At 44.4% G+C, this 25,497-nt stretch overlaps 1 protein-coding gene across 3 annotated transcripts in view; it reads right to left on the bottom strand.

The window, feature by feature from the left end:
- MXRA7 (matrix remodeling associated 7) overlaps nucleotides 1–25,497 on the bottom strand; it is a 278,558-nt gene that overhangs the window by 161,073 nt on the left and 91,988 nt on the right. For all 3 annotated transcript variants that reach the window (XM_085616907.1, XM_085616906.1, XM_085616908.1), the window contains exon 2: nucleotides 16,239–16,299. In XM_085616907.1, coding sequence (XP_085473033.1) covers nucleotides 16,239–16,299 — 61 coding nt within the window. The remainder of the gene's footprint in view (nucleotides 1–16,238; nucleotides 16,300–25,497) is intronic.

Here is a 25,497-nt window from a genome sequence, read left to right as displayed (position 1 = left end):
TGGAGTCTTCTAAGGAGCTGGGAGGAAGTTCCGGCATAGAGAGTGTAGCCTTAGTAAAGGCTGCTGGTGACAAGGGCCTGTGTGACAGTCTTTCTGTTGTTGATTGGGATACATCTGAAGACTCTGCGGAGCATGCAGAGAGTGTGGAAGCAAGAGGAGGTGAATGCATTGACGTTTCATGGTCAGTTGGCTGTCGAGGAGGATTCCAAGTTTGCATGCCTGGTCTGTTGGTGTGGGTGTTATTCCGAGTTCTGCTGACCACCAGCTGTGGTACGAAGGTGTTCTTCCTGAAGATCTGTACTTCCGTTTTGTCAGAGTGGAGTTTGAGGCAGTTGTGAGTTTAAGGCAGTTGTCTCTCATCCATTTGGCTGCGTTGGTCATGGAATCACAGAAGTTGGTTTTGGCATTGGAGGGGTCCTTGGTGACTTCTCCAGGGGTCTAGTTTCGGGCCTACATGACCAGGTACATCTCCTGGAGAAAATGTTGGTGGGCCTGTTGGGTGCCACTGAGACGATGTTACATTCCTGGTATTTTTTAAACATAGTCTCCAATTGGTGGACTTAAACTGGGTTGCTTTTACCAAAATAAATATCAGACCTAAATGTGTCCAAAGTTGAGATGGTATGCAGTGTGGATGGGGCCTGGCTGGTTGTGAATCATGAATCTGAGTAATGGTAAACAATTTTGCCAGGGCTTTAAGTGGGCCAGGTCCTGCCGGTTCTGAGCACCGGCAGTTTTTAAAAGGGGGCCTCAAAATGGGTCCCTATCGTGCTCTGGTTTATTCCCTGGCACAGGAGGTTCGTTTTTTACTGGACTGCAGTGAGAGTATGCACATCAATGTGCGTGCTCATTTTGCTCACTTCTCACTAGTGGAGAGGTTACGTTGTAGCGGAAGGGAAACCCTTTAAAGAGAGTCACTTTCTCTTTGGATTTCCCCTGCGCAGGAGCAGCAACATCGTCGTGGTGTCAGCCATTGAGGTGGGGGCTTGGTGAGAGGTCCTCCTATCCCCTCTATGCTCGACGGGTCTTCAAACTGTGTGGCTCCACTTTGTGCATTTGGCGCGTTTTCAGGCAATCTTGATTTACATACAGCAGGCGAAGGGCTTCAAAACAGAGTATAAACTGTAATTCTGGATACCCTGGGGTGGAGGTCAGTGAGTAGGGTGGCAGGGTCCAGGATGTGGCTAAAGAGAACCATATACTCTGTAACAGGTTTGTTATTTTTTTAACCTTCAGGTAATTGCGTACAAAATGTGCACATGTTAAATGGAATATAAATGCAAGTTAAACTATTTTATTATGAAACCTCAGTTTCCTAATGCGAGCAAGGCAGATAACCGTGTGACCCCAAAACAGCACCACTAGAATTATGCAGCAGGTAAGGACCAAAGTTATGTGGAAGGGTTGAATACATTTTGTTGCAAGAAAAGGCAGATAATACGGCTTAATTTGGCACATTTTAGGATAGTATTTAATTATGCTTCCATTTTTACACATGTGATTACTGTCTGAGCAAAGATTTCACTTCATCCACTTTACCACCGAAATACACCAACAAGGAATTGAAAGGTGACTAACCACCTTTTGCAAAGGGCTGTCCACTGCACCACAACACGTGTGACTACATCTTTAATCCTTTTAAACTAGAAACTGTTTTTTTGTTAAATCCACAGATAATGCAGCAGATGATTAAGTAGCAAATGCGGAAAATCCATATTTATGCGGAAAGTGCCACAGAATCGCATCATTTCAATGGTCCTGCCAGAAAATCACAAAACTGAATCCTAGTTGGTGCAGAGGTAAATAGTGACATGAGTAAATATTGTTAATCTTCACACCCCTACTGTGTGGATTGTTTATTAATGGCAGTGACATATTTTAACTTATTTGATTTGTTTTTCTTTTAGTTGGTTGTAGTCGATGCAGAGATGAAAAAAAGTCCTTATGTTACCATGCGGTAAACAATTCGGTCTTGAGCAAGGGAACCCCTACCCTCTAGGGCTAGCCAAACTGTGCGTCAACAATTACACCATTATAATGAAGCATCACACAATGTTAGTTCTACTGATTTCGGCCACGTGCTTAAGTGGATTGGCCACACCTTTTAGAGGTTTGTCACGCCCCTTTTAGAGCGCCTCCAGTTCTTTCATCCCACAAAGCCCTGAATATTTGCTTACTGGAAATTACTGAAAGTCAACAAGACTGTGGTTTGGTTTGTTTAATGTTGAAGATGCTTATCACGATTTGTAATGAAATGCGACCCAATATGTTTAACTCATACACACCCAAGAAATACTGTCTCTGGTTATTTGATTTGTGCTGGCACCAGAATCATTGCTGGAGTCGAAATACTGTGGGGGCATCTGCCAGACACACAATGGTCTTCGTGAGTCAATGGGGACTTTAGAGTTAGAAAGGTTTAAAATATGAAGACTGGGCTTGTTTCTTTAATGTCTGATGTGATTCTAAGAAAGATTCTAAGCACTTCCACTATATAGTCTAATACAGATATTGATGTAAAGTGATATTTGCAACAGCAGTCGCCGCACTGGCTCAGAGCCAGCAGCTGAAAAATAAAACAATATTTTATTATAGTTTTATTTTTCAGCTGCCGGCTGAGCCAGTATGTGCAGGGCAGGGCCGGGCCTTGGGAGGGGGGAGGAGGAGTGGTTTGTGCACTTTTAACTGTGCATGTCAGTTTGGCAGGCCGTCTTAGGCCGGTCAAACTGACATGCACACTCCATGTGCATGTTTTGCCAACCAGCTGTATTGCACAGCCTGGTTGGCAAAACAGCACAGACTTCCTGAGCCTGAACGAGTGTTAATCCAGCCTGCTCAGGCCAATCCCAACGCTGCTTTCATGCTTGAGAGCAGCAAAGGAATTGGATGGGGAGTCCGTGATGCTGTCTCAGGGACTGCTGGGACCAGGAACTGGAAGCATAGAGAAGTGAGGCAGCTGGCAGCACCAGGTAAGTCTTTTATGTTTTTGTTTTAATTATTAGCCCCCCGCCGTGTGCTCCCCCCACATCCCTGCGCCCCCTCCGCCCGCCGCCCCACTCAGCCAGTGGGTCGACGCTCCTCCAACATTGCGAAAAGCCACAGCTGATATATATGTATGGCACACAAGAGTTCCAATCTGATAACCTGTGACGATGCCAGGGCAATAACTTTTCCTTTCATCAAGGGCACAAGCTCCAAGGAGGCTGATGGGTATTTTTCCCCTCCTCTACTGAAAAATGATGGCAAAGATTGAAAGGAGCAAGGGCCGGTCTTCCTGTGCTATTAGCTGATGGTTCATGTCAGACCCCTTGGCGTTTGCCTTTTCATCACAGCAGCATAATAGTCTAACATCTTGTAAGCTATTACATAATCTTTAATGTAGCACTCCCCACCCCAGCCCCAGCTGCAGTCATTTTATCTCAGGAAAGCACAGCAGCGCATCCATAGCCTTGGGTCTTCTTCAGTATGAAGTTCTGATGCACCGTGTTTTTAGGTCTCGCTAGTGAACGCAGCGCATGCGCTGCTTTGCCTTGCGAGCCTCTATTGTCGCCGGTTTGTTGCCGAAGGGAGACAATCCATGTGCGCGCACGGACAGGCGATGTGCACCCGCATGGCGTCTCTTCTTTCGGCGTTTCAGGACAGGAGATGGCGCACGCTCCTCCTTTCGCTTTTGCTTGTTTCTCTCCTTGCAGCCTGGGTAGATGCATGTCCAAGCGGTGCTCAAACCTGTGTGATGGGCAAGCTTCCACAGGAGCTGCACACGCTGCAGACTTACCCTTGCATCGACATCGGCACCGAAACTCCGGGCAAGAAGCAGAACGTGCCCAGCGAGCCAGAGTCCTAGCAATACGCACAGTACAGCAACCCCCTGTGCGAGTAAGCTCATGAAACATTTTGCGAACAGTGGGCCGATTCTAAATGAAATCTGCTTTGAATAACACAACCGTTTCATTTTTAAACCAACATTTGACTGTGCCTAGCGTCTGCAGCATGTGAAAGTTTATATTTACCTCGCAACTTGAAAGGAATATCTGTATTCTAATTATCAGAAACAGATGGCGAAGGGGATGAGTCGAGAACATTTCTGCATTTTGAAAATAGAATAGGCTTGGTGAAATAACAGACTTGAAGTAGATTGATATACGTTTTCTAGGAATTAAGAAGCTGTTTGGTGTACCCGAAAAAACTTTTATTTTAAAAATAAATAGTAATATTTTCTTCAGGCCGCGCAATAAATATGTTAATAAAATCGATTGAAAATGTAACGTTCAGATACCACCCTGAATACTATTTAAGGGCCCTAAGTTTACCATGGCGTTGTTATTAGTGCATTGCAAGAAAAAGAAATAAATGCAAAATGTTGGTAGTCTTTGCGTGTGGTATGAAACGACCTTACAGCTGCCCAATGTCCCCATAGAATGCGACACCTTAAACCATTATTGTTTTGAAGAAATCAGCGCTCTGCATAATGAGTTCTTGGCACTTAGACTTAAAGTGTTAAAACTACAAGTCTCAGTAGGCAGCATTATGGCTTCAAGGCCATAACCGGCAATGGGACTCACGCCGACATGCGGGCTCATGGCAGCTGTGAACCTTTCAACTTGTCGTGCCACCTTCCACCTTTACTGACCCCATTTTGGAAAGCGGCACAACTTTGAAAGAAAGTGCACGGGCATGCTCTGCGTTAAAATAATGAATGTATAGTTCAGCCCTACTCTAACTTTCTTCTTTATAGTCGCGTGTTTTCTTCTTTTTAGGCACTCCTGTCTTTAAATTAGGTTTTGCTAATCATCCCCATCTATAGTCTCTTCTCCATATCCCTATATTCCTTCTTTCTGACTTAAAGATTTTCTTAAATGTATCTATATTTGAAGCGTCATGGGGGCACCTCTGTTAACCCTAAAGTAGCCCTGGTTCTAATTTATTAATAAAAATATTGTAAAAGCAGAAAGTGAGGTTTCGCTAGCGTTTGTTTCATTTTGCCTCAAATTATCAAAGTATTGCTTCAGATCAAAGGTGTTCCACGCTTCTTCCATCTGAATTATTTGGGTGGTCCTGTCTTGTCCTCACAGAGAGGAGATGGTGGTGTATTAACAGCAGAAGACGATTCTGCCCTGAAAAAAGACCCTAAAACAAATCGGACAGAGCTTTAAAGGCAGCTTAGAAAGGGTGAATAGAGGATAGCTGATATTAGAAAATCCGTGACCCTCAATTGTGTTAAATTGGGAAAAACAGACAGTGCGGAAGTTAATATGTAACCCCTCTTGTCGTAGACAGCACATCTGATATTGAAGGTAATAGAAGTTAGATCAACCCCCTCCTCGCGCTAAAATTCTTTTTACTTTTGCGATCCTTAATAAGGAGACAGTCAGGCCCTAGTACATTTCGACTCACCCTGCAGTCTTGCTGGAACTTTTGTGTAGGATTATTTCCACTGCAAGCCAAAATGTCATCCCTAGTTGTACATTATCTTGGACCTGTGAGTTACGCAGCCCTCTTAGTTCAGGGCAGGCTTCTCCAACGAGTAGCTCGTGAGCCACTGGTAGCTATCCAGCTGCCTTTATGTAGCATTCCTGGATGCAGTCCAGCCTACTAATTTAGAAGCTTTTGCGTAATTGAATTACTATATGTATACCAAAATTGTGTGTATTTGTGACAAAAATGAATGTATTTTCAGAACTCATTTTCTGCTGTTTGGTGAAAAATGGTTGAATTTGTTAAATATATTTAATGTTGATATTTGGGGTGATAAATGGTGCAGGATAGGAAAGATGTATTACTAATACACTTAGCCTTGTGCCTGGAGCATTGCAACTATGGCTGGGATAAATTACCCATGCAGAGGCATTCTAAATTGATAAAGCCTTTTTTACATTACTGCTGGTAGTCCTTCCTGATGCAGTGGGAGGATCACTGCTGGTAATCTTGCATGGGGTTGCCACTAATGTAATCATATCTGATGTGGTCCCTGTTACAACACTAATTATGTTAGTACTGTGGGACACATACATAAGTAGCTCCTAGAAAAGGAAATGTTGGAGACCCCTGCTTCAGCGTGTGTGAAGATTTTGATTAGCTTAAGCAATGTACTTTGTTTAACTATAATTGATATTGCCTTTTAAAGTCCTGTTCATGCTTACAACAAGTTCTGACCAGAAAACATCACTGTTGGCACAATAAGAGCTCCAGTTTTAGTATTCGAAATTTAATGACATTAGCTTTACTTTTGACAACCAGTGGAAACCTGTGCTCTATCTCAACCGATAGCACCCTACAGTGAGTAGGCCCAGTTTTCCTCTTGCCTTGCAAAAGCCAAACCACGCAAATCATTTAAGCCGACATTGATCTCCAAAAGCATCATTAAAAAATACGTTGAAGAGACAGTCATGGAACTTGTGACTAGAACTTCACCAGTGACTACTATAGGTCTCCAGGGAGTTTTTCTAGTCAAATGAGAAATAATTGAGCGATATTTGCTCACAAGAAAGTTTCAGTGTTTAGTTAACATGTCCTAGCAGTTCTAACTTCTCCTGCACACCAGCTAGCTGTCCTCCAGACTAACATCAGCCAGAGCCTTGGTGCAATGAACTTAGGATCACAAAAGTGTCTTCGGAATATTTTCACAGCTAAACACTTTGATGGTTTCTTAGCATAGGACTTTATCAAAAGACCCCACTCCCCATAAGGGCTGTTGAGTGGTTTCCCCTATTTTTAGGCCAAGCATTCAAGACCTCTTGATTATACTTTAGTATATACATATATATGTATGCACTTTGTGATCTCTGGAGATCAGCCCTAGGACTTGTCTCCTTCCGCTTAGGAACTTTTTTTCTGTTCAACTGCCTCTATTTAACTGTCTTGATAGAAAACGACCAATAGAGGTCAGTAAAATACCAGAATTGCTTTCTGCTGAGGGAGTTTCTTTTTTTAAAAAATTTCTGGCAACTGCCTCTATTTCACTTTCTTGATAGAAAGCGACCAGCAGAGGTCAGTAAAATACCAGAATCACTTTAGCATTCTCTAGATTCCAGTCCATAGAAATTGTCTTCCAAGAGCACCTGTAGACAATAATATTTTTTTCAAATCTTATTTTTTTAGTGATATGACCACCAAAGGCCCTCATTTTATATTAAAAGCAGAGTTTTAGACTATACCATTTCCCACTGAAAGGCAATATTATTCTCCATTTGTTTCCATACCTAGCGTGTCACACAGTTTGGTGCTTACTTTCCCTCCATGTTAAAGAACAGTAGATGTTTCAGAACCCAGGCTAAGGTGCTGCATAGCTAAATACATTTAAGGTCCCAAAGGCGAGACCTATTGCATTGCAAATGCTTGTTATTACTGCATTCGGACCAGAGAAAGAGCTAAGACACTGTCTCCAACCACGAACAATACAGAATTTTGAATTTTTTTTAAATATTGGTAAATTCTCTAATGTGAAAGCTGTAGGTAAGAAACAATTCTGCTTTGCTGCGGATATGAAATAACACTAAATTTATATAATGTTTTATCCAGAGAGTTTTGCAGCAACATTTTGCACGTATTTAGTATTACCCAATCTGAACTGGTATTCAATTACTCAATTGATCGCAGAAAGATGAAAGGATGAGCTAACAATGTTAGGATTTGAACCTGTTTCCTGTAGATCCTACAGGCATGATAGTAGTGTGCAATTAATCCAAAGAACATTAGTTAAATATTAATGCGGGATTTCATCAGTAAGATCTTAATTTTACAAATAAAAAAATCGAAGTTAACCAGTTGTAAGTACAACATGTTTGTTGAGGTCTAGTGCCTTATTCATTCCTTGTAAGACACTCACATTGTACAGTGTAGTCATGGACTTTTATCAAAAAGTGATGCTTGCAAACCTCTGCAGTGTGACCAGTGAAAAAGAGGATTGCAAAGGAGAATCTTTTGGAGCCACGGTCTGTCTGCTATCCAGCCAAAAAGACTCAATGGCAAGTGGGAGTTAAGCTTTAAAGTAGTACAACATACTCGACCAAACAGCACCTTAACAACCCCCTTTTTTTTTTAGGGGGAGTTTTATATAGCGCAAACTCGACCCGAAGGTATCAGAGCACTTTACGTGAGCACCTGTTGCGTTACAGACGGACACATTAATTTTGTGAGGCACAAGGAGATTAAGAGATTGGTCCAAGATGTTGAGCGTCCCTGCCGAGACTCAAAGCAGGCTCACCAGCTTCGAAGTCGACCACTCTAGCCTTTAGGCCACATCTTCCCTCATTGAATGATTTGCAAGTAGGGCTACAGATGGTACACAGCAAAAGAACTAGTCACCAAGCAACGTTTCCTAGGGAATGGATTAATTGTAGGGCAAGAGATGCAGAGATATGAGAAGATGGCGTCCAGCTCAGGCAGACTCAAGTGCCCCCCTCAGGACTGCAGTTAAAACATCGACAATTGAGTAAGCGGGCTAAACCTTTTATATTTCATCAACACTAATGGGAGGGGGAAGGTTCTCCAGCTCAAAAGTGTTTAGAGCCATGCCAGTGCACACATGGTCAACACAGCAGTCTGTCACTTGAGAAAATGCAAGTTTGTAACTTGGACACTAACAGATTTGAGCCTATGGTGCCATGCATGTGATTACTGACTCATACGATGATGTGGGTAAGGACAGGAAACGTGTTTTCCACAAAGTAAAATGACGAAGATGAGGAAGGGGGTTCGGGTTCTGCAAACTAAGAATACACACTGAATTAATCATTATTTTTCGGTTATCTAGGGATCTATGACTCTGTAATGTAACAGGTACGAATCACGATGTGCACATAGGACATATGTTTTTATTTCAGCCTTTTAGCTGTCTTTGTCAGGCATACGCGGTAGGTACTACATTGGTGCAAAAACTTTCCTCTTTGCAGACAATTCTGTTTGCTTTGGCTTTCTTTGCCTAAATCAACAGCGTTATTATTAAGTGTGTAAGTTATTGCCTTGGCTTGCTTACGTGCACAGAATATGTGTACACAGGACTCCTTAGGAAGACCGCTGGGACGAACTGCAGTGGGACCACTATAGTAAAAGGACATTGAATACATATTGTTTGAAGAAGCATGACACAAGAGCTGGAAAAAATATGTGTATGAAATAAACTCAGTAGGGAAACCTTCTGGCATCTCAATTGCTTACCAATAAGTCATTGGCCATACAGGAGTTTGGGCACACATTGCTTGAGAGGTGCAAGGCTCATTACTTTACCCAAGTCCAGTAACAGTATCCCACGGTACATATTCAGCACCATGACCATAGGTGCCCAGAATAAAAGTCATTTTGACAAAAATCGCTGCAATATTCACTCAACAAAGGTGTACTCTCTGTTGTGAGGTATTGCTTCATCACAAGGACATCAGAAGTACTCTGATCTTCAGGGTGCTACTCAAACACGGCTAGAACTGGCAAAGTAAAACAAGCGCACCTTTAATCTCAAGAAGGGGCTGGACGCTCTCGGCTCTCTTCCCACGACCTCTAAATGGCACTCCTCACTACATCCAAGCTGCCTGATCTCTAAGAGCCCAACTAATGAATTTATCAGTGTAAATGTATGTTGATGTAATGTCACATGGCATATATATCAAATGGCGAAAGGGCCATCAACTTAGGTTTCCATGGTGTTATGTGCCGCATCATCTCTGGAAGGAGTCACAAGGCCTCTTTGGAGGGCCTAAATCGTGGAAAAGCAATCTCGCTGTCCCAGTCAGTGTGCCTCTGCTAAGCTACATGTCCCAGATTGTGACATCTCTATGGACAATCGAGTCTAGATGTTGTGGGGACTCAGGTACAGCGTGCTAAGCCTTTATCCTCCCTCCCATTTCTAGCTCTCCACTGTTTTCACAGTTCCACTATCATGCGTTAAGCATTTTTCAACTTCTCCCTGTTTATTTTCTTCACACTGTTTCTAGTCATTCCGAATATTGCCAATTAAAAACACTGCCATTCAGGGGGTAAGTTGCTAGATCACCTCTAAGCTCTGTGGGACAGTATCAGTGGTAAAAGTGTGCTATACAAATAACTTCACCTCATTTCGAGAAAAATAAAGTCAATTGGGTAGCTAACCCTGATTCCTCCCCCCTCCTCTCGACTCGTGTATATTTTTGGAAGTTATCCCTTTGTTTGAAAGCCTGGCTATATTTATAGCACGCACCAGCCTCACCATACCGCCTGAGCAGAGGGTATTGTTCTAGCACCCGTCCCAGGCGCAGCTGGCACAATGAGCTGGGCTGTGCTCAAAGAATGCCTTGGCTCTTACATTCCGCCTCCCCGCCCACTATTTCTACCCCGTCTGCCAGCAGGACGCACGGTCTTGAATTTAAAGCGACCACCCCCTTGATTATAGACAAGGAGGATCGACTTTTTCCTCCTTGCCCTCTCCTGTTCGATCCGCTTCCGGTCTTCGAGCCAACATTCCAAGACAGAGGGGTTAAGATGTTTGTTGCCGCTCCAAGAATGCGGGACATGTGACGTACTGTAAAGCCATTACATCGGGTGCAGACTGTTCTCTGCAAGGTACATGGGAGTTTTTTTAAGACAAAGTCACAGAAAAGCTACCTTTCGAAGCAGCAGGATCAAAGGCTCCACCTTAGCAGAGTGGAAAGATCAGTGAAACATAATGGTAATAATACTTTAGTGCAGTTCTAAATGAGTTGCATTGATCCCTGTCAAGCATATAAACTCTAGGAAAATTCCAGGAGTCAAAATGCATCCCTTCATCAGTACTACAGCTTTACCTGAACCAGACCCATTAAATGTGTCCATGGTTCTTTTGAATAAATAATTAACATACACCAGCTCTGAATGCAGATGGAGTTGTTGTCCCACTTCGCCACTTTATTCCAATGTATGCATTTGCACAGCATATCTCTTCTAATGCACAGCATATAAACTCAGCCAGAGCCCAAAAGGGTCTGTACTGCTTTCAATTTTAGGTCTCGCCTGGCGAAAGCAGCGCATGCGCTGCTCACACCATGGTAAGGACCTTTTGGAATCAATTCTCCCCGTGGGCTTACCTGCACGCGTCTGCATGGACAAAGATGGCTGCTCTCTCCATCTGTCCAAAGCAGACAGCATGCGTGTGTCCGTACGGACTGTGGACAGTCCAACACCATCTTGTTCTAAATAGTGCGTTCACCACGCTGCCGCGCTCACTCCCCCTCGCGTGTTCACCACGCTGCCCTGCTCACTCCCCCCACCCCTCGTGCGTTCACCAGGCTGTCGCGCTCACTCCCCCATGCCCCTCTCTACTGCAGCAGGACTCCTCGTCATAGGATCGAGAGCGGCGCACAGTTAGCAGGCTTGTGCAGTCCTGAGACCGCGACTGGCCGTGCGTGCTCGGATTCATGAGTGCACAGGTTCTCATGTTCAGCCCTGCTCTGCAGCTGCACTTGTTACTCCACCGCTGGTACCCACAAACACCATACCCTGTTCAGGTCAATCCTGTCCAGCAACACTATTTGCTGTTCCCGTGTGTGCCACGAACGTAGCTCATTCTGCATGTGCACCTGCAATATAACTCCTGCCCTCCCTCCCCCATGCTATTCTGTGCTGCCAACGCGCACCGTGAATTCTGCCAGTGCACCTCTATCCCGATGACGTGATGAGAGCATCTGCTCTTTCAGTGCTGAGGCCTGCACGAGCATATTATGTGGCTGTTTCAAGGGTGGGAGTGCTCATCCATTAGTTTGCCCCCTGCAGCGCCTCTTTCTGTATAATCATTCAATGAAGCAGCTTAGAGGAAGCTCAGAGATAGAAGCGTTATCGGGGAACAGCCGGTCATTCAGTTTTCTACAATGTCTTAATATTTGGCTTTGCCAGTGCTTATTTGGCTTTTGCTGTCTGTGTTTCACGTGTGACTACTTCTGTCATAGTTTGCATTTACCACAAACTGGGGCTTGTGTTTGCAAAGACATGTAGCCATGACTACACCGATCAGAGCATGTCTGTTCTCGGTCGCCCGGGGTTTCGCAGCTGCCTTCCTTTGACAGGGAGCTATGAGTCAGGTGTTGCGCCTCTGGCCCCCCCTCGGCTGCAGTGTTCTGGTGTCCGGAGCCTCGCACTGAGGTGTAGTTGCTCAACCGGATGTGGGGTTGGGGGAGTGCTCGGCATTCTCTGTCAGTGACAGTCGGACGCATCGCCTTCCTCCTCTCAATCAACGAGACTATGATGCCTTAACCTGCTGTTATGCTTAGTAATCACTCCCTGACTTCTTCAGTGGGCGTGTTGCCACAGCGTGGGGGTCACGAAGCATGTATGTATGTAACTGGACTTGGATAGCGCCCAGGGCTTTAAGTGGGATGAAAAACTAAAAGGGGGGGTCTCAAATGGGCGTGGCCCATGTAATTAGGGTGTGGCTTGAAAAAAGGGAGCTAAAAATCTGAGCTTAGCATAGCGTGATGCACGAGTGGTAATTTTCTACTTCTGACATTGCACCCAGATATATAATACAACTAGTAACATTACACCTATAACAAGCCAGGACTATTCGCTTTGCCAATGGTTGTTAGTCTCATAAGATAAATAAGCTACAACTACGGTTTCGTGTGTATAGAATATTGAAATTGCTGAAGTTCTGACATGATGAGGCTGAAAGAACTGTAGCGAGTCTCATCAAAGTTACATCAAAGGCATTGAAGGGTGGGTGGTACTGCCACAAAACTATTTAGGAAGCTGCCTAGCTTGGTTGTTGCCTTCAGAGTGAGTACAGACAGGATCCAACCCACGGTGCATTGGGTGGTGGCTGGTCGGCAAACAACAACCCCAATCAGCTCTGTGATGGGCGAAGCTTGAATGACCTCCGCTGCTCATGGGAATTCTTGTGCGCTTCTCGCAGGTTGCACTGGCAAATAGAGCCGCACTCACAAGTGACGAACGTGCTCACAGAAATAAGCATTCAAGCGGAGTTATTTCGTATTCTAAACGGTTCAAGCTAAGTCACTGGGTTATGCCGCAGTGCCTGACAATTTAGGGCTTGTTGTACGCAGATGCCTTTGATATGCTCAACAAATTAAATGCACGGGAAACAACCTCGAAAAAAGGACCTACACCATACTTGCAATTAATTTACTCCAGTAAAGGTTAGCATCGCCCACAGCCCCAGAAGCCCTTCGTGGGCAGCCACGGTGATGAACACACTTTGTCACACATACCATAGTGCGTGTGAGCTCTGCAAGAACGAGAGGAGGCGCATACAACGCTTCAATGGCTGTGTGTGAGCTCTCCAAGCACGAGAGGAGGCACACACAATGCTTGGGTGGCTGTGTGTGAGCTCTGCAAGCACGAGAGGAGGCACACACAACACTTGGATGGCTGTGTGTGAGCTCTCCAAGCACGAGAGGAGGTGCACACAACGCTTGGGTAGCTGTGTGTGAGCTCGCCAGGCACGAGAGGAGGCGCACACAACGCTTGGGTGGCTGTGTGTGAGCTCTGCAAGCACGAGAGGAGGCACACACAACGCTCCGAATTCTGTGCAGCGCATGCACCAGGTAAGGTTTGTAAAAGTGGGGGGGAGGTGGGAGGGCGGTGTTGTTGCAGAAGGAACTGCCAGGCTGGCACTGATATGTTATGTTCATTTGCTGTTTAACATGTTAGTAATGCCTATACATAATAAAAACTGCCCATTGCATGCAAACTTTCCCAGAATCCCTTTGACGTGCACAGGCTCATTAAAGTGTCCTTGTGTAACGTAACTAGTGCTCATGTAAAGCACACAAACTTTACAGTATTGAACACAACAGCTACATTGCTCTACAACATACCTTAAAAACATTGGCAATAGCTCTGGCTAAACACTTAAAATGTCCCAAAGGCGAGACCTATTGGCTATGCCAATGCTTGTTAATTAAAGTACTTCTGTCCTGGGCAAGGACCAATTACTGTGTAGCACACCAAAAAAGTGAATTGATCACAATAAAGCTGGTGACAGCAGCCTGGAGATATCCCTGAAGCAGCAGTCTATGTCCTAGCCAATATGTTGCAAAGTCCAATAAGCAGCATGTCACGCATGAAAACTCTCCGCAAGCAATCATTTTACCCACTCAGGAGGTGATTTGGGAGGCTCTGTTTGATTTAAAAAACTGAAAGGAAATGGTCATCTTTGATTACAATTGGTTCATTAAGGGCTGGGAACCTCCATCAATCATATGGCCAGGTGTTTTTGCCTGCTGGTTCGCTGGAAGTATGCTCTGCAAAAATCAAAGTAGTCTTGAATGGTTGACTTGAATTATGCAGCAAGGATAGGCTGATTATGATACATAGGATATGATCAAGCACAACTCGTGTGACAAATTCTCCTTTAAGATGTTTAAACACATCCGTATGGATACCACATGGATCCTTTGAAAATATAGATACCAACGTATTATTAACCAGCTGTTAATGATTTTGGGTTTGGTTTAGAGTTGGATGGTGATGGATATATCAAATTTCTGCAATAAGTGAGAAATGCACGATAGAGTCCATCAGGAGAACTTCCTCCACCAGCTTCAGAACTTCCTCTATGAATGGGAGGATTTCCCTTTATCACTTAACACGAAGTCCAGCGTCTGGAGACAGAATCCTTCAAATACCTTCGACCCTGACCACGATTCTTCCATGTAAATATGACCGAAGGTAACCAGGCTTCCCAAGCCCTTACATACTACAGGCATGATTGAACATCCTTGCACCATAGTCAACGGACTTCAGCAGCCAGCAGAGTGGTGGCAGAACCGAATTACATAGCCTGCTTTAGCACTGGAATTTATTTCAAGTCTCTAGCTTTACCCTGCTCGACTATGTGTTTGAAGCTTAATTACATACAACCCCCACAAAAGCCAGGTAAAGCTAGGTGCTTGAAAACCAGATATGTATTTCCTTAGACAGGGAGCATTGGTGGGGGAAACTGAGCCTTTCAGATGAAAGATACCCTGGCCTGAGGTGGGTGGATTGCCAGTAAAATTGAAACTTGGGAGTGGAATAGACCACTAATTACTTGTATATTTCTGGACCCTCCAAGCATGTAACCTGGTACAATAACCCTAGCAAAAGATGGTGAACACAATAAGATTCTACCACCCAAAGTCCCTACTTTGTATTGCACTCAACGAGGGGGTGGTATTTTCTCTGGCAACCGTGCCATTCAAGGACTCCAGTCTGACACAGCAATGATGTCCTTGCCAGGAAGACTCACACAGCTCTCTTAGGGGACCCTCAGCTGAGAAGCTGGGATGCAATTGGAACCTCCACAACAACCTTTGTGCTACTGAACTTAGATTCTGCACACCTGTTGTTTCAGTTCTGAAGAGATCACAGTGGTTCCAGCGTTCCATTTGTCCAGTTCAATTGCATGGCAGATAGGACTGTGCACAGGCGGGAAAATGGTGCACATGTGGCATATGCACCAGTGCCTCTTGTTAGAGTCTGTTAAAGGAGACGTAGGCCAGTGCACGTACTGCATGTGATGGGCATCTCTTATCTTGCTATCCACACTCAGCCTGCCATCCTGAAGATTTTAAATGGGAGTTGCAAGCCAGGAGGGATTGATGATGCCGTTGGAAGGATTTATTTCTACAGCTTGTAGCAAGAGACTTCTTTTCCTTTGAAATCCCTTCCTGGGGCAACTGGTCGACCTAGTGGGAGCTGTTTTAGGGAAAGCGCTTAGGAAACATCTATCCTTAAGGGTAAACTGATCAAACAAGGCTGGAAATCTCAGCACAGCACTACATTTTCTTGATTAGTAACTTGTGAATTTTTTTTAACTCTAAGTCATGTAAATGCCTCACAAAAGTAATATGCAAACATGGAAATGTCACATTTATGCATGTTTAAAACTTGGCAGCTATGGTCCTCGTTTAATACAGTGCCTCGTCTCCCTCGGGGTACAATGCGCTTAATACGTGTCTAAATACATAAATAAAATATCTTCAGCTGCATTGTTTGTAGTGAGTAAGCATGTATACAATGCCTTTATGCTGAGTGTAAAGCCGCCTGGAAATAAAGATACTTGGGCTGAGAGGCCTGACCTCTTCCAGAAGAGGAAGATTGGGGAGGCCACCGGACCTGGAGAGAGCTCCTAACACTCCCTACCCCCAATCCAGCAACTGAGGCAGCCGCAGAGAAGCCATTTTCGCAGAGGTCAATGTGTCACTTGGGAAGCATGACATGAATGTATCAGAAATCATTTCAAAGTGAGTACTCAACAGGGCTGGCCAGACATGACCTCCCCTATACCACGATCTTACCTCCCTCATTATCCGAGTCCTCTTTCACCATCAGCTCACGCTCGGGCTCATCGTCTTCTTCCTGTAAAACAAGAACACAAAGACCACAATTACTGGACCATTCAAATTAAAGGAGCTCTTTTATGAAATGCTGAAAAACTCAAAGATGCACAAACTTTGACCAGATAATAGCACCAAAGCCAAGGGTGCAATTTATTTTGATTGTCAACAACAAAAATGCCAGGATTACTTACCAGTAATCTCCATTACTCCGAGTTGTAGTTTTCCTCGTCACAGTTCCTACTAATTAGGTGGTCACAACAGTTCTCTTTTTTAACAAAATATACTTGCCCTGTTTAATCTCAGTCCATCCTGCTATCCTGGAAATATACGAGGGACTACGGAAGGAGGCTTCTTGTTTTATTGTTCAAGCTTTATAACCACAGATATTCATTTTGCTTTTTATTGTAGCTCGATATGTCCTTACAAGGGATGGGTGGGTGGGAATACAGGACTCTGAAGAGGAAGACTACAAGTCTGAGCAATGCAGATTAACAGAGAGCAATCTGGGCATTATCTCCTCCTCTTATCTTCCTTCTTCCTGGTCCTACTAATGAGGATCTACCCTAGCTCATTTCTAATGCAGGGTTACCATCTCTTTTTTAAATAAAAATAACTTATGGTACAATTGTTATAATACAGCACACAATGTTTATTAGTCCTTCAAATAAAATCACAATATGACCATTTACTGCTGAACCTATTCCTGTACTAAATGACGTAGAACGTGATCCTCCTACCTGCATCTGTTATGAGCAGCAACAGTATTTGGACATGTGGAATAACGTGGCTAGAATTAGTTGGCATTGTATTGAATTATTTGGAGTTTCATTTTGTGGAATGTAATTATGTAGCATGAGTTGGGTTGAATTGTGTGCAGTGGGTTTGGGTGGCATGAAGTGGAATTATGTGGAGTGGACACGGACGAGAAACTATATGGCACACAAACAATGATGTGTGGCAATCATGTTTCACCAATATTTATCATTTGTGTATTAACGGAATCTTGCAATACTTACTCATCCGTACTTTAATTGCCTTCATCAGGATCTAAATCCCTTTGAACCTTCCTCAAAGTTGAGTGCCAAGGTTTAAAAACCTTCTATTTTATGTCCCTCTTTTTTCAGAGCTTTTTCAGTATTTCAAATAAGAAACCAAATCCCTATCAACACACCACACGCGCACCCACCCAAATGCTGTAGAGACAGGTTAGACAAAGTTACGACAGTCTATTCATGTGTGTCAGAAACTTGAAACAGGAATGAATGCAGCTGGAGATAGGACTTAGCTGTTCCTTATGGGAGAAGGACAACAATGCAGGGGTGTAATGGCAAGGCTCCTCAGGCTTTCTTCCACATCTTAGTGAGGAGCTCTTTCTTAGTGCCACACAGTGGTCTGTCGATGTGCTGTCCCAAGGTATGTATTCCTGACTAAGCTCCCAGTTTCCAAACTGTATCCAGCATCAGAGTCAGAAGTCTGGTACATGCTGAATTGCCGCTGCTGGTACTGGTGTGTTACACATCCCTGCAATGTAGTCTGGAAGGAGGCCGGGAAGACTCAGCAGACCCAAATTAGCATTTCCTCCGGTGTTCCCATCCATCATCATGCTCTGTTGGGCCCTGTGGCTTTGTTCCGATCAGCGGGGGTTTAAGGGTTCGGGACCCCAAGAGAAGTGCAACCATCTTGGATCCTGGCCTTCCACACTCTATGGGTCATGCTTTTTCAGTAGATTTTCCAGTATTATTTAGATTGTTGTCTCCACATTTTTAGTTCATGCTGATTGTAAAATGTTATGTAACCATAACTTAAATAGTGTCTAGGGGAAGCAAAAATATTCTATCTTAAAAACGCTATAGAATGGTTAAGGTGTGAGTTTTCTAAAACAAACAGATCACTTCAGGAGGCCACGATCTATGCAGTGTTCCACTTCAAAATGTCTTCTCTTCACCCTGTCAGCTACTCTCTGATTTGTAGGAGAACGCAGGGCTTTAAGTGGGATAAAAAAACTAGGGGATCTCTCAAAGGGGCGAGGCCTAAGTAATTAACGGCATGGCTTAAAACACCTAAGCTAAAAACCTGTGCTTAGCATACTGTGCCATCCAGATGGTATTTTGCTGTTTCTGTCATTGCATCCAGATATATAATACAGCTAGTAACATTATACCTACAAGAAGCCAGGGCTAATGGATTTGTCAGTGGTTGTCAATGGTTGTTAGTTGCATAAGATAAATAAACAACAACTAAGGCTTCATTGTTTATAACATTGAAAATTCTTCAGTTCTGAAATGATGAGACTGTGAAAGAACTATAAAGAGTCTCTTAGAAGTAACATCAAAGGCAGTGAAGGGTGGACCTGCTGCAGGGTTTAGATTTTTTTTTCACCCTGAGGGTGAGGTCAGAAATTGAGAGTCCGATAGGGACCCGTTCCAGCACCTGCTTTTTAGAACTGCCGATGCTGAGCACCAGCAGGACCTGGACCACTTGAAGCCCTGAGAGAACTTCTTTGCAACTAAAACATTGTTTGAATTTAAACTGTTGAGATTCGCCTTCAAGGGCCCCCAAACTCCGTCCGCCACTGAAGAAACTCATCCAGATTACACACAAAGGAACCGATAGGCCATTTCATTTTCAATGAATGCCAAAAAAAAGCGGTGTCTCCACCCTTGACTGGTTTTCATACGCAGTGTGCACACACCTCTTCTGGTGTTTGAACCTTCCTTTGGTTGAGTGTGCATTTGGGCATTAGCTGGGAATAGGGTGGAATTAGAAATACATATTAAGGTACTAATGGGCAGGCCTCTGAAAGGCTGGGCGATCAGGGGAAAGAGTCAGTTACGTGCTAGGCTCATCTCAGTCAGTCTGGGGACACAGACCGCTAAAGAGGTGGTGCAGCTGAAGCAGAGTAATTCTTCTATACAGTTTGTGTCTCTGAAAGACTGGTAAGACTGACTTATGAGTTTACCACGTGCTTTAGCTGTTGCTCTTAAATTCACTTTAAGCGGACGAGTGTGTTAAGAAACTGGAGCCTGTGCGAGGGGAGGGATGCTGGAAGTGGGGAATGGAAAGAGGCAGGCTCTACCACGTAGAGCTTAGCAGCCATGTTGAGAAAGAGACTACCAAGAGATTTGTTGCACGAGCTCCGTCACAGAGCGCTTACAACCTTTGTTTTCAAAGCAGCGAAAGGAAGGCTGCTAACCAGCTAGCTGGCAGATCGACATGAATGAGCAGGGTGGGAGAAGAGAAAAAAACGGCACAGACTGGTTGGGGGGGTAGGGGGTTAATAAACAGACATGCATAAGCGTGTGCAAATTAAAAGGACATTGCACAAAACTCGGTGTCACTGTAAAAAAAAGCTCCAAAGACAGAACATACAATAGCACAAGTGGAAGAGGATAAGTCCTGGGGGCAACCTATGGGAGTCAACAATTGAGAAAAAATGCAAGGGCAAGCTAGAACCATTATCCAATTTAGATGCAAAGGGGCAGATTTACAAGCCCCTTGCGCCTCTTTTACGCCGCCGTTGTGTCACTTTTGTGACGCAGCTGCGGCATAAAGCCAGCGCCATGGTGCAGGATATTTACAACGTGATGCATCTGGAAGATGCGTCACGTTGTAAAGCCCTGCGCCACATGCAGGCGTTCCGGCGCAGGGGGGGGGCGGGGGTGTTCCGGCGCAGGAACGCCTCCTAAAAGTGGCTGAGTGAAATCTACAAGATTTCACTCAGACACTTTTAAGGCCATTCTGCGTCAAAACCCTGCGCCTGCTTGACGCAGGCGTAAGGATTGACACAGCATGTTAGGGATAGGGCACCCCCGAGCCTTGCTCCAGCAATGCACCACTTTTACGGCACAGATGTGTCACGCATCTGTGCCGTTTTTGCCCCATGGTGCACCGCATTGTAAATGCGGCTCATCAATGGTGGCGGAGCTGTGGCGCACAATAACTGGCGCATGCGCCAGTTATTGTAAATATGCCCCAAAGTTTTTTAAAGGACACTGACAAAAGCCAATCAGAAGTTGGAGGCGGGCTGTCACCCCACCCTGACTGAAAACAGCATTTTGAGAGACAGCACAAGCGCTGCATAGGCTCGCCCTAAAAAATACGGCCTTATTAGTTAGGACTCAGAAGAGGAAGACAAGAGGAACTAATGCAGTACTCATGGAAATAAAGAGGAAGCTGAGGCAAAGCATTTATCCATGTGTGTTAGAGACAATTTTATTTGCACATGTCTTGTTATCAGCCTTATTTATTGGTCACTTGCAGTAAAAAATGTGCTGTGTATGCAAGAGAAAGAGAGAGCGAGAGTGTAATATTGCATAATCATGCATAGAACGCAGCTCTCCTCTACCTGGGCCAAGCATCAAAACCCCCTTGTGAAGCGTTTTATATTTGCTTTATAAAGTGCCACCATGTCACATCTAGCTGCTTTAGACCTACTTTAAGTACACAAAGGCTAGAGCAGAATTCAGAAAATACTGAAGCAGCGCATTGTGCATCAAAGTTTTAGGGATGTCCCTAGACGGACAGTGTGCATCACAGTGATCTCAGGCGCATCTCCATCAAACGGCGATTCCTTCTAATATGCTACCACCCCTTTGTGCGAAATGTAACGTTCGTACAAAGTCTCCAGCTTTCCCCTAGCTGTTTTAACTCGTTCTCCCTTCGAGAGTCTCAGGCGTTTTAAAGTTGTCTCTCTCTGTACCTGCACCGACCTCTAATAATTTTCAAACTTCTCACCTGAATATTGCTTGCTGTCCATGTCCACAGCTGGGAAAAGATTTAACGTGAAGGAGAAAATATGTACAGAGCCGGATAGTGTGTGAAAGGCAACCATGCACATCTGAGACTGCCCGAGCGGTGTTATGTACGAAGAGCACAAGCTGGCAAATTCTTTGTGCATGGGTCAGGGGTGACCGTGGGAGCAGCGGGCATAGCTGGCACTGGGAGCAGTTGGCATAGCTGGCGTTGAGCCGTGGGCATTCAGAACAAAAAACAAAGGCAGGACTCATGTAGCCACATGTATTTACAGAAAACAAACCATCGACAAAAGAAAAACAAATATATCAGCATTCCTTGTGCTGTTTTCGAAGTCAACTCTCACTCATATGGAAACGTCCTGTGTGATTCTAGCAGGCACAGACGTTTTTCCCAGACACATAAAAGTACCTGCGGCTGTTATGGATCACTTACAAAACGAGACAAGCATTGGCAAAACCAATAGGTTTTGCATTAGTATGCCTACAATGTTTTTATTGGAGCGGTGACAGACGGCTGACACGCATATGCCACTGACAGTAAAAATGTTAAATTAATAAAAAAAGAAAAATGCTGCAGTGCAAAGGTGCACCAAAAATAAGTAATCTATGACTCACTTCAAAAATAAGGAAAACACTTGAAATAAAAACGGGAGTTGGCCCCCCCAGCCTTTTCACTGAAGTGGACTACTTATTGCGTGGATGTGCACATGAGCACAAGAAAACTGCTGTCACTCACAGTAAGTAGAGCCAATGACAGGAGTGGGCTTAGCTATTTATGTGGTGTGGTGAGCAGACGTAAATTTGAGTAATACTTCAACAGACCAGTCATCTGACCGAAAGCCACAATATGAATATTATTAAGTATGTGTGTGGGTGTTTTTATTATACTTTATTCATTTATTTCGGAAAACATGAACATACATGAATATAAATATTTATATTATTTGTTTCGAATAACATGAGGCTGGCAAGAACGTTTAACTTGTCTCTAGGCCAGACCTACAAAAAGCGAAAGTAGAAAGGGGCAGATGCTGCTTTCACGACATTTCTAGTATTAATAATGTATGTGTCTCACTTTGACTGACTCTGGCCCAGAAGCTTGAGGCAATCTACCCTGATATTCTCCTATATCCATGAGACTCTGGAGTGAATCCAAATTGTATCCACTTCAGTCTTTCACACCACCTGCAAGATGTGTCTATTAACAGCAGCATCTTCATCCTGGGATTTATCAACCAAGTGATGCAAACCTAAAATATATTCGATGATAAATGTATTGTTAAGTTACCTAAAACCATTAGAATCTGTAATACCATGAACAACAATGTTAAAAAGATTCTAGATTGAATAATTTGCAAAACCTTAATACAACTGACAATAGATCAAAGCAAACAATTGTCATGAGGAGGATTAAAAAATGCACATAGAAACGTAAAATATGACTTTGAACGAGTGCAACCTAGAGGTTTGTAAAACCGTTAACGTAAACACTCACTAGCCCTGACGAAACGGTTACTCCGCAGAACACAAGTTGACTGTCTACTTTTTCTTGCGTGACATTCTCGGCAAAATTAACGTGGATGATATTTGGAGTCTCTCGAATGATTACTGCATTTGAATAAATGAAATACTCTTGGATTTTGGACTGAGTAAAACTTTCCTTTTCTCTCAGAATATAAGGATGTTCCATTTGCACGGTCATTGTAAAAAACATAAATTGAGACTGGCTGTATAATGGTGGGAGGAGGTTTGAGCGCCGGCCGTTATTCTCTGATACCCACCAGAATTGGTGGTACTTTACATAATGTGTATCGCACATATCTGTATTTGGTACAAAGTTACTATATGCTCCCGTGTACAGGACTCAGCATCCTACTAAGAGTCTAGTTTGGATGGGGGGAGGGGGGGGGGGAATAAGAGAAGCTAGCAGCAGAGCGAGAGAGAGACAGAAAGGATGAAGATAAATGCCTTTAAATACATTTAATTTCAACAATGGATATGGCACTCGCATGAGAGACAGCAATAGAAAGGACAAGAAAGGGTTAAGGAGGCAGAATGTAAGAAACAGAAGAGGGCACAGAGACTGCAACATATGTCCAGGGACAATCTGCATGCCCGAAAACCCAGATTCTCTGCATGTATCAGGTGTATCTGTCGACGACGAGCACCCATCACTCTCCTTTGTTGATGCACTCTGACAGCAAATCTCTGGTGGCCATGGCGCTCAATGCCAGCCAATCAGGGCCGTGCCAATGTTTGCTCACATTGCAGGAATCTGAAAACCTCATGGCAACATCTCTCCACTTGTAGGCCGCTGATGAAGCTGTGCCAGCGATTGCTCACATTGTAGACAGCTAAAGAGGCTGCCCAGAGCAAGGTTGTAAACATAGCATGTGGCAGGGTGGGGTTCGGCCATCGACCAATCTACATGTATTTAAGGGCCAAAACCAACTGTGAGAAGGTTTTCCCCTACTTTGTGTATGTACGAGCACTCTGGCGGCTCAGTGTCATACAGAAAGTGACAGTGGGCCAGTCTGGGAGGGCGCAATATGACGTGTGCCATGTGTCTGCTCTCTCCAGGATGGATCAGAGCAGCAAAGTGAAGGCGGAGCATCGGAAACTCGAGGGGGGTGTTTCTCTTGTCGTCTGCTCATGCTTCCAGTTTAATAACAAGAGGATGTGGGATGCATTTTAATCTAGCCCTTGCAATATTTGTCAGTGTGCCCATTTTTATTGGAAAAGTGTTAATGTTAGTCTATTAGTACTGCAAACCTACTATCTTTGAAAGTGCTAACCTCTAGGTGTAATTTTGCACAAAAGACTCAAATCAGCTCCAAGGCCAAAAGTACCCGGTTCCAGTTTAGGCTTTTATAGGGCATTCGTCAGATCTTCCTGCCGAGAACCTAAAGGTCCTAGTTCAGTTCCTGGTGGTGTCTAGAATTGACTACAGCCACTCACGCCTGAATGGCCTTCCAATATATCACCTTGTTCCTCTCAAAGTCGTACTACGTGCAGCGGTTCCTTTTGCCCCTGGAAGTAGCAAATTTGATCATATAACACCAATCTTACGTATACTCCTATGGCTCCCATTGAAGCCAGATCCAATTTTAAGTCACTAATGTCATCCGAGGAATTCTCCTCTTTCTTTGCTGACAAAATCACAGCCTTAAGAAATGAACTCTGTTCCGCCACATTCTCTCAACCTCTTCCTGACCCGCCTCCTCCCTCTGCGTCGCCACAGGCCTCACCTAAAAATCAAGCTCACTGGACCGACTTCAAATTCTATGACGAAGATTCTGTCTCCAAAATCCTATCTACCTTCAACCCAAACAACCATTTTAATGACCCGCTCCCCTCCAACTGCCTAGCGGCCGCCGCCCGAGCCATTATTCCTAGCTGGACTGCAGTAATTAACACCTCCCTCCGGCAGGGATCGATTCCCGACTCTCTAAAAGCCGGCCAAGTCCTCCCCATCTTGAAAAAGTTGTTGCTGGATCCAGCTTCCCCATACAGCTTCAGACCCATCTCCAACATCCCCCTTAGCCAAAGTGCTGGAGAAGTGTGTACAACAGCAGCTAAGTCAACATATCAATAACTTCCACCTACTCGACGACTTCTAATCTGGGTTCAGACCTGGACACAGCACTGAAACCACCATGCTCCACATCGTTGATGATGCCCTCCAAGCCCTTGACCAAGGTAAAACCTGTCTCCTAATCCTCCTAATCCTTCTGGATCTATCCTCGGCCTTCGACACGGTCAATCACGAAAACTTACTCGAACGCCTCAAACTCAGGATGGGTTTGGATGGCTCTGTTCTAGAATGGTTCAGGTCCTTCCTCCAAAACCGTTCACAGAGATTCCTAATTAACAGCAACCTATCTGCTCCCTCTCCGGTCACTATTGGAGTCCCTCAAAGATCAACCCTGTCCCCCACCCTCTTCAACCTTTACCTAGAACCGCTTGTCGAAATACTGCGCACTGCGAATATCTCCTACCATATGTATGCTGACGACACTCAGATCTTCATCAAAACCTCATCTCTCGAGGAGATCCTCTCCCTGAACGAGGTCCTGAAACTGACCGTCCAATGGCTCGCCTCCAATCAACTCAAACTCAACGCAAAGAAAACTGAATTTCTCCTAATTTCCCCTCCAAAAGCCAACCCTCAAATTCAATCATGGATTAAAGCTATCACAGCCTTAAATTGCCCTCCGACCATCGTGGACTCGGCCAAATCCCTGGGAATTACCCTTGACTGCAACTTGAATATGCGGGACCACATCAACTCGATGGCCAAATCAGCTAGATTCCACCTGAGCTACCGAAGGAAACTGAAACCCTTCATCGATGCTCCTGACCTAAAAATGGCAGTCCAAGCCCTTGTCATCTTTAGACTGGAATATGGCTGATCTACCCTCTCTGGTTTATCCAAGATCTACCTGGCACCTTTAAAAGCCTGC

This window comes from Triturus cristatus, chromosome 7 (assembly GCF_964204655.1).
Source record: "Triturus cristatus chromosome 7, aTriCri1.1, whole genome shotgun sequence".
Classification (NCBI taxonomy): domain Eukaryota; kingdom Metazoa; phylum Chordata; class Amphibia; order Caudata; family Salamandridae; genus Triturus; species Triturus cristatus.
The sequence above is the reverse complement of the archived record's forward strand: the minus strand, read 5'-3'. Positions and strand labels throughout refer to the sequence as shown.